This window comes from Esox lucius, chromosome 8, assembly GCF_011004845.1.
Source record: "Esox lucius isolate fEsoLuc1 chromosome 8, fEsoLuc1.pri, whole genome shotgun sequence".
In the NCBI taxonomy this organism is placed as follows: Eukaryota; Metazoa; Chordata; class Actinopteri; order Esociformes; family Esocidae; genus Esox; species Esox lucius.
This window is the reverse complement of record NC_047576.1, coordinates 25,761,668-25,775,341: the sequence shown is the minus strand read 5'-3', so window position 1 is coordinate 25,775,341 and position 13,674 is coordinate 25,761,668. Positions and strand designations below refer to the sequence as shown.

At 45.1% G+C, this 13,674-nt stretch overlaps 1 protein-coding gene across 5 annotated transcripts; it reads right to left on the bottom strand.

Moving 5' to 3' along the window:
* Positions 1–1,192: 1,192 nt before the first annotated feature.
* Positions 1,193–12,789, bottom strand: eef1db (eukaryotic translation elongation factor 1 delta b (guanine nucleotide exchange protein)). 5 transcript variants are annotated; one of them, XM_020049192.2, is made up of 12 exons: positions 12,626–12,789; positions 12,100–12,109; positions 10,752–10,807; positions 6,943–8,258; positions 6,360–6,480; positions 6,170–6,241; positions 5,395–5,451; positions 4,305–4,389; positions 4,033–4,139; positions 3,567–3,767; positions 3,033–3,227; positions 1,193–1,417 (listed from the first exon to the last, which is right to left on the bottom strand). In XM_020049192.2, the coding sequence occupies exons 4-12, from the start codon at positions 8,256–8,258 to the stop codon at positions 1,379–1,381; spliced, it is 2,193 nt and encodes a 730-aa protein (XP_019904751.2). In that variant the 5' UTR covers positions 10,752–10,807; positions 12,100–12,109; positions 12,626–12,789; the 3' UTR covers positions 1,193–1,378. The 5 variants fall into 5 exon arrangements, with proteins under 5 accessions (XP_019904751.2, XP_010896123.2, XP_019904756.2 ...); XM_010897821.4 differs by lacking the exon at positions 5,395–5,451 and having other exon boundaries at positions 12,626–12,780; XM_020049197.2 differs by lacking the exon at positions 6,943–8,258 and having other exon boundaries at positions 12,626–12,740.
* Positions 12,790–13,674: the final 885 nt, after the last annotated feature.

Here is a 13,674-nt window from a genome sequence, read left to right as displayed (position 1 = left end):
AGTTAATCCATCCACCTCACAGGTGTGGCATATCAAGATGCTGATTAGACAGCATGATTATTGCACAGGTGTGCCTTAGGCTGGCCACAATAAAAGGCCACAGCTTTCTTCTTGGGTATACCTGTACCAGGTTTACCCACCTAGATTTGGGAAGTTTCTCCAATTCTTTCTTGTACTGTAGATCTTCTCAAGCTTTGTCAAATTGGACTGGGAGCATTGCTGGACTGTGATCTTCCAGCCTCAAGTCTCCCCAGCATGATGATCACCATAGCATGATGCTCCCACTACCATGCTTCACCGCAGGGATGATATGAGCCAGGTGATTAGCTGCATCTGGTTTAAACTGACGTAACGCTTGGCATTTAGGCCAAATGGTTTGATTTTGACCAGATATTGTTTTTCCTCATGCTCTCAGGATCCTTCAGATGACATGTCCCATTCATTCTCCTCAGGATGGCCAGATGGCTTCCACTCTAGCATAAAGACCTGATTGACAGAGTGCTGCATAGATGTTTGTCCTTCTAGCAGGTTCTCCCATCAATGCAGAATGTAGCCATTGGGTTCTTGGTATAAAATCTGGGCCCTTCTATAGACTGGTGTGTGCCTTTCTAAATCATGTCCATTCAACTGAATTTGCCACAGGTGTACTCCAAACAAGTTCTAGAGACATCTCAAGCATCATCAAAAGACGCAAAGGGTGTGAATACTTATGTTCTTATGAGATTTTTAAGTTTTAATTTTCAATCGACAAACATTTTAAAATAATGGGTTTTTGCTTTGTCATTCAGGGGTAGTGTGTAGATTGACAGACATTTTATTTGTGTACTAATCTCGTAATGAAAGAGGACGAGAAAAGTAATGTAACTGTTTAAATTCAGACTTGTAAATATTAGAGGCAGGGTTCTACACACTACTGCTTCAAATAAGGGCTGCTAAGTTTTTCAACTCAGGTCACATCACACAACTCTCTGCCTTGGGGAGGATAAAATCCCAATCTAACTGAAGAAATCCTGCACTGACTATTAAAAATGTACTTAACAGCAGGGTTCATATTGTCAAACTCAGAAGGCTACTACATTTAAAAGCATTTTACTGAGGCAGACTACACAGTGTGAAGACGTTCATGGTGGTGTAGATTACATGGGTACAGTATGTGTATCTTCAAGGATACCCAGTCAGACAGGAAACCAGGTCAAGTGCACCAAAAGCTCTTTAATAACCGTGTAACACAAACAGTCAGGGATGGATTGGGAACCTTGTGACGCCCCAGACAACATCATCCATCCTGTTGGGTGCAAAACCTTGGGGGCCAATAGCAGTGCACCACACAGAATGGAATGACACGAGTGACGGCTCGAAGACAAGGAAGAGGGTGGGATCAGATCTTGTTGAAAGCAGCTACGTCAACACTCTGGACCTGCAGATAGAGAAGAGAGAATGCTCATCAAGATGACGTAAACCACAGTGTGTCTACCCCGTCCTGGGACCCCTGTCTACCCCGTCCTGGGACCCCTGTCTACCCCGTCCTGGGAACAGTGTCTACCCCGTCCTGGGAACAGTGTCTACCCCGTCCTGGGAACAGTGTCTACCCCGTCCTGGGACCCCTGTCTACCCCGTCCTGGGACCCCTGTCTACCCCGTCCTGGGACCCCTGTCTACCCCGTCCTGGGACCCCTGTCTACCCCGTCCTGGGACCCCTGTCTACCCCGTCCTGGGACCCATGTCTACCCCGTCCTGGGAACAGTGGTTAATGTGTGCAAGACACAAAAGGTCATAGCTAAAGAGGCTGGCTGTTCACAGAGCTCTGTGTCCAAGCACATTAATAGAGAGGCGAAGGGAAGGAAAAGATGTGGTAGAAAAAAAAGTGTACAAGCAATAGGGATAACTGCACCCTGGAGAGGGTTGTGAAACAAAACCCATTCAAAAATGTGCGGGAGATTCACAAAGAGTGGACTGCAGCTGGAGTCAGTGCTTCAAGAACCACCATGCACAGACGTATGCAAGACATGGGTTTCAGCTGTCGCATTCCTTGTGTCAAGCCACTCTTGAACAAGACACAGTGTCAGAAGCATCTCGCCTGGGCTAAAGACAAAAAGGACTGGACTGCTGCTGAGTTATGTTCTCTGATGAAAGTACATTTTGCATTTCCTTTGGAGTCTGGAGGAAGAGAGGAGAGGCACAGAATCCAAGTTGCTTGAAGTCCAGTGTAAAGTTTCCACAGTCAGTGATGGTTTGGGGTGCCATGTCATCTGCTGGTGTTGGTCCACTGTTTTTTCTGAGGTCCAAGGTCAACGCAGCCATCTACCAGTAAGTTTTAGAGCACCTCATGCTTCCTGCTACTGACCAACTTTATGGAGATGCAGATTTCATTTTCCAACAGGACTTGGCACCTGCACACAGTGCCAAAGCTACCAGTACCTGGTTTAAGGACCATGGTATCTGGATTCTTAATTGGCTACAGAAAATCTATGGGGTATTGTGAAGAGGAAGATGCGATACGCCAGACCCAACAATGCAGAAGAGCTGAAGGCCACTATCAGAGCAACCTGGGCTCTCATAACACCTAAGCAGTGCCACAGACTGATCGACTCCATGCCACGCCGCATTGCTGCAGTAATTCAGGCAAAAGGAGCCCCAACTAAGTATTGAGTGCTGTACATGCTAATACTTTTCATGTTCATACTTTTCAGTTGGCCAAAATTTCTAAAAATCCTTTTTTTGTATTGGTCTTAAGTAATATTCTAATTTTCCGAGATACTGAATTTGGGATTTTCATTAATTGTCAGTTATAATCATCACAATTAAAAGAAATAAACATTCGAAATATATCAGTCGGTGTGTAATGAATGAATATAATATACAAGTTTCACTTTTTGAATGGAATTACTGAAATAAAATCAACATTTTGATGATATTTTAATTTTATGACCAGCACCTGTACATCTCCAGACAGACTAACTGAGAAACCTGGGTCTAATGGAACTACAAGTCCAACACGTATTTCATCTCAAGTGTGTTTACACCTGTACTCACATAGTCTTCAAACTTGGTGATCTCCTCCTCTAGCAGGTCGGTCCCCACCTTGTCGTCCTCGACAACACATTGGATCTGTAGTTTCCTGATACCGTAACCCACGGGAACAAGCTTGGACTGGCCCCAGAGCAGACCGTCAGCCACGACAGATCTCACACACTCCTCCAGCTTAGCCATGTCCGTCTCATCATCCCACTGCACAAGGAGGCGGGTTAGCAGGGACATACACACCAGTGACAGGGACATACACACCAGTGACAGGGACATACACACCAGTGACAGGGACATACACACCAGTGACAGGGACATACACACCAGTGACAGGGACATACACACCAGTGACAGGGACATACACACCAGTGACAGGGACATACACACCAGTGACAGGGACATACACACCAGTGACAGGGACATACACACCAGTGACAGGGACATACACACCAGTGACAGGAAGTACCACTACAATACATGTCAAATACTGTCAACTGATTTGAGAGAGATTGTTAGGAAAAGGCCGGGGACTACGTGACTCACAGGCTTGACGTCCAATAAGATGGATGACTTTGCGATGAGGGCGGGTTTCTTGGCTTTCTTCTCTGCATACTCTTTCAGCCTCTGCTCTTTGAGTCGCTCAGCTTCTTCGTCCTCCTCTTCGTCGCTGCCGAACAGGTCAATATCGTCGTCATCTTCCTCTTCCACCGGAGCACTGGCTTTCTGCTGCTGGACAGATGTTCCCTGAAGAGGAGAGGGCTGAATCAGTACAGGAATAACAAGCCGCGTAACATTGTATCATGTCGACGTGTGATGACTGTCTGCTCTGTAGTTCACAGTGTGATGGCAGAACGGTCTTAAACAATGAACACTCAGCAGATGCTTCATCCAAAGGGATTTTCACCACAGTGCTCACATGCATGGCTTATGTATCCACCATCTTTGTGGAAATCTATTCCACTAACTTAGTTCTGCCAACTCAGCCGCTGGACCGGCGAGAGGGACTTACATTGATACAGGGGGGGGCGGCAGGGGGGGACGCTGTGGCTGGTGATTTCTCCAGGACCGCTACCCGACACTCCAACTTAGACAGAGCCGACCGCAGGTCCTCCACCACTAGGAGACACATAGCCAATAAGATGAGAGATAAAACAATGACGCACGCGCACACGCACGCAAACGCACGCACACGCACACGCACACACACGCACACACACGCACACACACGCACACACACGCACACACACGCACACACACGCACACACACGCACACACACATACCTTGGTGCAGGCTGTGGTTCTCCAGCTCCAGACTCTGGACACGGGCAACCAGTTCTTCTTGATATCCTGCCGCATTCGCTGCACTCTGAAAACACCCACATGCGCCATGTCACTAACAGAGCAACAGCAACTTCTAGTGGCCAAACAAGAGCAATACCACAACCAATTAAAAGGAGGACAGCGCAGACATGGGGTTAAAAACAGTTTCACATTATAAATCATATACTATTAACATAAGTAACCATGAAATAGATTGAAAAGACACAAGGACAGTTACAACTACAGCTCATGCAAGCCCCGGCCACTGAAGAATCAATCTATTGTCTTAGTAAGGAACAGAGGAAAGATTTAACAGACCCTTCTAGAACACCATGTAGAAGTGTGCAAACATTAGAACCAGGAAGCTGACCAAGTACAACTCTTCAGGAACCAAAAAAACAACAACAAAAAAAACACCTAAACACAGGTATCCATCTCTGCAGCAGCTAGAGATTACATCCCAGAAGAGGTTGGACAGGGACAGTGCAGACCATGGAAACCACATAAACACTGGGGATGCACCAATAAGAAAATGACAGGCCGATACTGACAGCCCATATTCACATGACACTATCAGCTGATGTTGATACAGATGTTCTGTCATTTCTGTACCGGTGTAGACTGGCATACTAAATGTTGCTTCTTATGATACTTTACTTTCAACTAATTCAAATTACACAAAGGTTACCTTTCTATATTAATAACAAAAGACAAAAGTACGGTGAACAGAAAAATTATAAAAACGATCATGAAATATGGGTAGAACAATCATACAATGCCTGGATATAAGGTATAGAACTATAAATAACAAATAAATAGGCCAAAATATGTTTACTACAGCATGGTGTAAATCAATTCAGACAAAAGCACAATGACATAATCGCCCACTTTGAAGCAGCTGTCTGACATCAGTTGCTGGCCAACGTATCGGTGCATCCCGAACAAACACAGAGGCCCCATCAGACAGGACCAATGAGGAGGAGCCACAAAAAGGTGCGAGTGTGTGGGGGGTGGGGGGCTAGCTACTGTCACACGGGGCTGGGACACTTACAGGATGGTGGTTCTGGGGTTGACCAGAACCTCTGCTAGGTAACAGCGAACTCTTCAGCTGGGGGGGGGGGGGGGAGCAATGAGGGAGGGAAGTAGGGAGAGAGTTGAATGGAGTTGCAGAGGGGACGGGGGGGTATCAGGCAGAGGTACAGTATAGAGCTGGCAACCAGAACCAAGGGTTAGTCATGCTTTAACACAAATAGGTAACAGCAAACCATGTTTTCATTACTTCACTAGACTAAGTCAACTTGTTTTATGTTATGTCAGGACAGGCTGGTGAATTCTTGCTCTGATAGGGTAGGGGAAACAAGAGCCCACACATGCACACTACAGAATAATGCAGGAATGGATGGGTTAATATGAACAAAGGCAAGTTGTGAAATCTGTCAGGATTCAATCTAAGCTAAACCAAAGAATGAACGAACAAGCGTGTGCGCGCACACACCCACGCACGCTAAATTGGAAATGGTTTGGGTCAAGTTCACTAGACACCAAAAAGAAAGAACCTACCAACCAAAACAGGCACTATGATCATATGGTGACTGTAAACGCATGCACCAACATACAATATGTTACCCAGAGTAAGGAAAGCTCCTGGCTACATCCACAGCTCCAGGTGACAACAAACAAATGTTCGTGGGCCAGTCTGCTAACTGTGACACGAGCCTCGCCACCGTCAGGTGTAGGTGGATGTAGGACTGGTTGAGCCGCTTACACAAATGAGACCGTGTAACAGGCAAAAGTCTACAAATAAGGCCTGCAGTTGTTATACTCACTCCTGCTAGGGACTTCTGGATGTTCTCTCTGGCCCGGGCTATGTCCTGCAGGATGCTGTTAGCTCCCAGCTCCTAACAGGTACAGGACAGAAGACCAGTTCACACACACTCTGGTGTTTGACATAGCTAAACAACAGACAGGTGGAGACACTGAGGACACAGCAGAATGGAAGCAGATTGTCAGACTTACCTGCGCTGGGTGTGAGGAACCATTTATGCGTTCATAGAACTGTCTCTCGGCCTCATCGTAGCGTGGCTTATCAAACCAGACCTTCTCCTGGACAAGGAAGTCTACTGCTGTTCTCATGGCGCTGTGTGAACCAAGGCAAGGGCAGAGAGGAGGAAGAGAGGGGACAGAGAAGGATCAAACGGTGAGACAGGTAGCTTTTGTTCCATAAGACACCTTCTCTATCCCTTAATCTCTGGCTCACTGATTTCAAAGACCCCCTCCCTGAAAATATGCCAAAATCATATTAAAAATTTGATTGAACCCTTGAAGACCAACAACAAATTATATAAATAAAATAGGAAGAAAACGATAGAAGAAAAAAGTAAACGTATAACGCAAATCATACCAAACAGAACAAAATAAATATTTGCAAAGAAGTGAAATAAAGAAATGGGAATTAAAACATGAAACCAAATCAAGCAAACAATAACTAAATGGAGCAAAAAAAAAATAACACATAACTACACAACACCACGAAACAGAAGACCGAGCAAGTTAATCTGGGTTGGTTGGAGAGGGTCCAGTCTCCTGGGAAGGCTCATACTTGTCCCTTGCAGGGCCGGTGTGGGCGACCGGTGGGGGTGGCGGTTGCAGTAATGAAGTTTCTGACACGCCAGCATCCTGTTGACCCAGTAACCCCTTTCTGTCAGCTTTGGTTGATTCTCCGGGTACATTCTGATGGTAACCATAGAAGCGGCTCTCCGCAGCCTCGTAGCGTCCCCGGTCCAGCCACACCCTCTCACTGTCTGGGTGTAGGACGTAAGAGACTCCACCCGCCCACTTGGACACGCCCTCTTCCTCTTTCACATCAGCCGGCTCCTCCTCCTCCTGAATTGTGCGTAGAGAGTGAATTACTTCTGCGTTACCTTGGGAGACCACGGCTGCTTCTTCTACCTCTTCCTCCTCTTCCACAAGGCTATGTGGGCGGTCTCTGCAACGAGAGGTCGGGGGGGCATTAGGGTTGCTCCGTGAGGCGGAGGCTCCACCCCCCAGGCTGTTGCTGTTGGGGGAACGGTTGTTTCCGTAGAGGCTCTGGTAGAAGTTGGCCTCGGCCCGGTCGTAGAGAGGCTTCTCTAGCCACACATCTCGGAGCAGCTCCAAAGGGAGTCGCGGGAGACCGTTCAGCGCTTGGCCAGAGGCTGGGACTGGGGTCTGCGGTGAAGGCGCGGCTGCCTGCGGGGTCTGGACCAGGGAGAGGTACCCTTCGTCCGGTGTGGCCGGGCTTGGGGCGGGGAAGGCCAGGGAGTCTGGGATCGCTGGCTGCAAGGACTCCGCCACGTCGCCATGTTCTTCTGCCGCCGTGTGAGGATGGGTGGGGGGCAGGCCGATGCCGGTCACTGTTGACGGTGAGCGGACAGATCGCGTCATCACCCCGTTGGCCGAACGTACCAACCAGCGCTGATACAGACTCTCCGCCTGCTCATATGCGCTGCGGTCCAACCACACAGAACCACACTCGGACCGCAGACCAAGCAGGGCCTCGTTGGGGGAGTCACGGACGGGAGCAGGGGTGGGAGGGGGGTGACTACTGCCCCCCTGGCCAAGCTGGAACTCCTCCCATTTCTCTTGACCCGGCGAAGGCGGCGGCTGCAGCGACTCCGTGGCCACGGGAGCGGGGGTATTGTCCGATTGAGCGGAGCGTTTTCGACGACGACGACTCTTCCCGCTGCGCTTCGAGTTACTGTCTCCGTTTCCGTTGACGCTGCCACTTTCTGGGGAGGATGAAGCAGCAACTCCCCCATTCCTCTGACCCCCCTTCACTGCCATCTCAGTGGTACAGTCCACCTGGCAGCAGCTGGGGGGGAGATTAGGTCCAGACTGATCCATAACAGGACAAGGAGGGTTCCTCTTAGGCATCATCTTTGATCCAAAGCAAAGAGAGAGAGTCACAGGCTAGAGGGTTAGTTACTGAGGAAAACAGTCTGAAGACAGCGAGATTGATCCACTGGGCTTTTTAAATTTTTCAATCATATATGATTGGTATGTAAACTGCGGATCAAAGATAGAGAATTCTCCAGAGCAAAATAGAGCAAGGTCAATGGATCAATCCCAGAATAATTTAGGCATGCAGGAAAGGAAGCAAACCGAAGGGAAAAACATCAAGAGCACAGAAATGGTTTGAAAACATAACTGGTAGAAAATTTGCCCTTAAGCGAGTCCCTCTGCCATCTCTATATTAAAGTAGTCAGTCAATTTGCTCATGATGGTTTTGACCCTCTCATACAGCACCACTGACTATGATAGAGATGGCACTGCCCATGCTGGAGCAGGCATTGGAATGGCACTGATGAGATCTTTTTCAATCTATATGATCAAGACAGATTAATTAAGGAAGACAGATGAACTAAGCAATGAAAATCATCCACTTCACTGGTTGTGTTCAGTAGAGCACATTAGGTAGTACAGATGCATCTCAAACAATTAGAATATCATGGAAAAGTTCATTTTCCACCTTTGAATATTCTTGATTCATTACATATAAAGTGAAACATTAAGACTTTTAGTTTGTCTTGATTATTACTGCTTACAGCTGATGGTAATCAAAAATCCAGTTTCTCACAATCTAAGAATAAGAAATGTATAATACAGAAATGTCCACCTGAGAAGAGCTCTAATCAGCTAATTAACTCAAAAGACCTGCAAAGGTTTCCTTCTGCACGAATTACTGCATCAATGCGGCGTCGCATGTCAGCAATCAGCCTGTGGCACTGCTGAGGTGTTATGGAAGCCTAGATAGCTCATCTGTTTTGTTGGGTCTGGTGTGTCTCATTTTCCTCTTGACAATACACCATAGATTCTCTATGGGGTTCAGGTCAGGCAAGTTGGCTGGCTAATCAAGCACAGTAAGACCATGGGCAGCAAAACCAGTTACCAGTAACTTTGACACTGTGTGCAGGTACCAAGTCCTGCTGGAAAAGGAAATCAGCATATTCATAAAGCTTGTCAGCAGATTGAAGCATGTAGCGTGCTAAAATCTCCTGGTAGATGGCTGGATTGACTCTGGATTTGATAACACAGTGGACCAACACCAGCAGATGACATGGCACCCCAAATCATCACTGACTGTGGAAACTTCACACTGGACTTCAAGCAACTTGGATTCTGTTCCTCACCACATCATCTGAAGAGAGGACTTTGGACCACTGAGCAACGGTCCAGTTCTTTTTCTACTTCACCCAGGTAAGACGCTTCTGACGTGGTCTCTAGTTCAGGAGTGGCTTGACACTAGGAATGCCACCCTTGTAGCCCATTTCCTGGACACATCTGTGCGTGGTGGCTCTTGATGCACTGACTCCAGCCTCAGTCCACTCCTTGTAAAGCTCCCACAAGTTCTTGAATCGGCTTCAATTGACAAGCCTCTCAAGGCTGCGGGCATCCCTGTTGCTGGTGCGGCTTTGCCTACCACACTTTTCCCTTCCAATCAACTTGCCATGAATATGCTTTGATACAGCACTCTGCAAACAGCCAGCCCTTTCAGCAATGACCTTCTGTAGCTTAAACTCCTTGATGAGGGTGTCAATGAGTGTCTTCTGGACAACTGTCAGGTCAGCAGTCCTCCCCATGACTGTGGTTGTGTATACTGAACCAGACTGAGAGATTGAAGGCTCAGGGAGTCAATTAGCTGATTAGAGGCATCATTTCTGTATTGTAATTTCTCTCTTCTAGTATTTTGAGGTACTGAAATGTCTTGAAATGTTTCACTTTATGTGTAATGAATCCATAACACAAATTGAATTACAGAAATAAAACATATTTTCCCCAGTATTCTAAATTTTTGAGATGCACCTGTATACGCTAGTGGTTCCATTTGAAAGGTTTTATTCCCATCTCTTGCTTTCTGAACAGAACTCCTGAGCTCCAATGTCACAGTCTGGAGTTACAGAGACTCATTCTTCTGAGGCTTCCTGAAGCAAATTAATACCTTTTAATCAGCATCCTCTAGCATCATGCAGATCTACGACTACATAGTCTATATATGGCAACCAATAGATGCCATCATACTGTACCCTACTGTGAAGAACCGTGCTAATGAATACATTTAACTACTGGAATTCGGCTATACCCTATTCTCTACACAATGCAACAGAGGTCTGTTAAAAATTCGTCTACACCTCCTGTGTACACAGGAATAAAATAATATGGTATTCTGTAGACCACACCAGTCTGACCATTAAAGCCAGGAACACATGTGTTGTTGATGGAAGGGCACAGTTCATGCATCATACTTATCATTGTGACAGGAAATGCCTTACTTTTGTTAAAATTATCCATCTTGCCAGTAAGAAACTAATTTCATGCATGATGGCAGTGTATTACAATAGTTGGCCTAAATAAAAGTCCCCAATAACTCACCTTCCTTTGTGCGCGTGAGATGTAAAAATGGTTGTGGTTAATATGCTCAACACGTTCTTTTTATCCATTCAGCCGCAAGCCATGAACAAACAAAAATAAACATTATTTAAGCAGTAACGCATGGAGGAGATATATGGCCGATATAACACAGCGAAGTGCTATTCTTAGTGCATGATACAACATGTACTGTATACAGCCCAGCTGTGGAACATTGGCCCTACAGCCTACCACTAACTCTTGACTGGCTTATTGCATTCTAAACTGATTTCCAACTTCAACTGTAAAAAAAAATATTATACTCCAACATACATGGGAGATAAGCGCCAACACCTTACACATGGAATTAATGCCTGATTGGTTGCGTCTACCACTGCTCCCAGCCACTCAGCTTTCAGGATATAAACCACCAGTTTTATAAGTAAACAATAAGGCAAAAGGGGGCGTGGTATATGGCCAATAAAAATGAGTTATTTCACACCCATGTTATACAGCTCATATACCATGACTATCAGCCAAGAAGTATTCATGATTCAAACCACCTGGTTTATAAGGTCTGTAATAAACTAGGTGGTTTGCGTTCTGCATGCTGATTGGCTGAACAACATGGCATATTAGACCATGGTATGGCCATAAATATACAATTTTAATTGTTGGTAAGAAGTTTATAACAGCAATAATGCAACAGAAGGACTTTTGGTATAACCAATAAACTACGGCTAAGGACTGTGTCCAGGCACCCTGCTTTTTGGTCTGGCATTTTGGCCACATGCAGACCTTTTCTAGCCTTACTGCTAAATTATAAAAAAGGCAGTTCAAACCTTGAATACTGATCAGTTAAAAACGTGGTATATGACACCATAAACCATGGGTATTACCAATGTTTGTACTGTTCTAATTGCATTAGAAACCAGTATATAATTGCAGTGAGGCACCTTATGGTTAAGTACCTTTTGATGTTTCTAAGAAAAGCACTTAGGCATGGTATATTAGCTATACCCCACATGCCCTAATGCCTAAGCACAGGCCAACCCACCCACCGGAAATGCAACACTTTTGGGAACAGGCTACATCCATATTGTGTACGCGACGGTAGGTTTTAAGGTAAGACACTAGTGGCCTATTTGACCAGAAATCCTAGAGCAACGTGTAAGAAACGTGGAAATCTTGGGCCACTGATTATTCAAATGTCTGCCTTTGAGTTGGAGCCAGAAAGCTTTACGACTGCGTCATCATTACAACGAAGGGGTGTAATTACATGTAGCAAAACTGTACAAAAAAACATTTTAATGAAAGTAGCTTTAAACGACATATCGACAAACGCAAGGCTATACTTCGTAATCATACTCACTTTTCCAATTCTTGAGAGCATAGAAAAGGGGAAAGAAGCATAATGTTAGAAGTTGTATTAACATTTCGTAGCTTATACTATACTAGTTAGCTACGAGCAATACTGTATCCACCGTCATGCCATTCCTTTGATGTTCGATCCAAACAATACAATGTTATCCTGTCATGACTCGCAGTCAATATGACAACAGTAGGCGTAGCTAGTCTTCATCGACATCTTCCTCAAGATATCCAGGCAGCTGGTGCAAAATACGCTTTAGGTCAGAAGCATTTTTAGCAACCCATCTCGATTCATAAGTAATGGATTGGCTGACAACGGTTGTTCTAATAAATGTCTGAATATCTCAGTTAATGATCAAATACATTTTCTCGGCCCCGGCTTGAGCGCTCATTTAATTGGTCTCCGATGGTTCTCACGTCTTAAACGTTAACATTGATTCTGAATCTCACTAAACAGTTTCACCAGCGACATTTTTGTTGATTTCCAAAGAATAACCGGGTCGAAAAGTGAGCTGTCAGTTACTTACTCTATTGTATTATATTTCGATGGTTAACCGGGCCGGTGTCCCTCGTGCGCTTCTTCAGCAGGGAGCTTAGAACAGAAAGAGCGAAGAGTGGGAGAATAAAATACGAGTGAACCAAAGGGGGTGCGAGGAAAGGGCCTTTGTTCCTTTAAAAGCTCGGTTACCCCGGTTTGGTTCCTGAGCTTGATACTCGGGCACACTGAAAATAACATTTAAATCCTAATATGTCTCCATCATTCTATGTTTTTAGTGACTGCGTTTTTAATCTTTATTTCGTTCCATGTTAGTGTTGGTATATTCCCACTGAACTCGCACTGCGCTTGCTCATCATCAGGAACTGAACACAACACATTCCGCCAGCAGTGGTCGCTGAATGGTTTTAGAGTCTCTGAAGGGTGGTTACTAGGCACAGCCAGTACACGGTCTCCCAGGTCATTAACTTTCTTAATGGAACTAACTACTCAGATTTTAAACCTAACCATAAGCCTGCTAACTTTAAAGCTACTCTGTAATTTGATGATATTGTAAATGTAGTCAGTGTTGGCTTTGTGGGTGTTATCTAGTAGCACCTCTTGGACCCCTAAAATCATCAATTTTTAAAAACAATGGTTTGAGGTCAGATTTGCTAGACAGTCCTAGGACACAGGGATATAAATTAATATATATATATATATTTTAAAACATGGAAATATGCATTAAATTAAAATATTATCCCACTGTCAACAACCTAACACAACAAATAAAGTTTTGGTTCTATTTCTGATGACTGTTTAATGATATTTAACCAAAACCTGAATATTAGAGCAAGCTGTTTAAACTCTATAGACCAGTTTTGCAGACACATTTAGCTTATTCCTGACCTAAAAAAATCAAGCTCAGTGTTGAATCATCACTGAGCTTGAATTTTTTGTCTAGAACTAGGCTTAATCTGTGACAGCAAAACATGCCCAAAGTGTAAATTCCAGTTCTCTTTTACCCTTTCTTCCCATCTAGTTTATATAACTATCAGTTCAGGGCATGAACAGCAGTTTTCCAATCACAACAACTGGAAA

Bases quoted from the DNA above. Each gene is read 5' to 3' on its own strand.
- eef1db (XM_020049192.2), bottom strand. From the start codon at position 8,258: ATGATGCCTAAGAGGAACCCTCCTTGTCCTGTTATGGATCAGTCTGGA. The intron at 4,140-4,304 runs GTATGTGTGTGT...TGTGTCTCCTAG, and splicing joins GAACCACAGCCTGCACCAAG to TGGTGGAGGACCTGCGGTCG. The intron at 3,228-3,566 runs GTGAGTCACGTA...CTCCTTGTGCAG, and splicing joins TCTTATTGGACGTCAAGCCT to TGGGATGATGAGACGGACAT.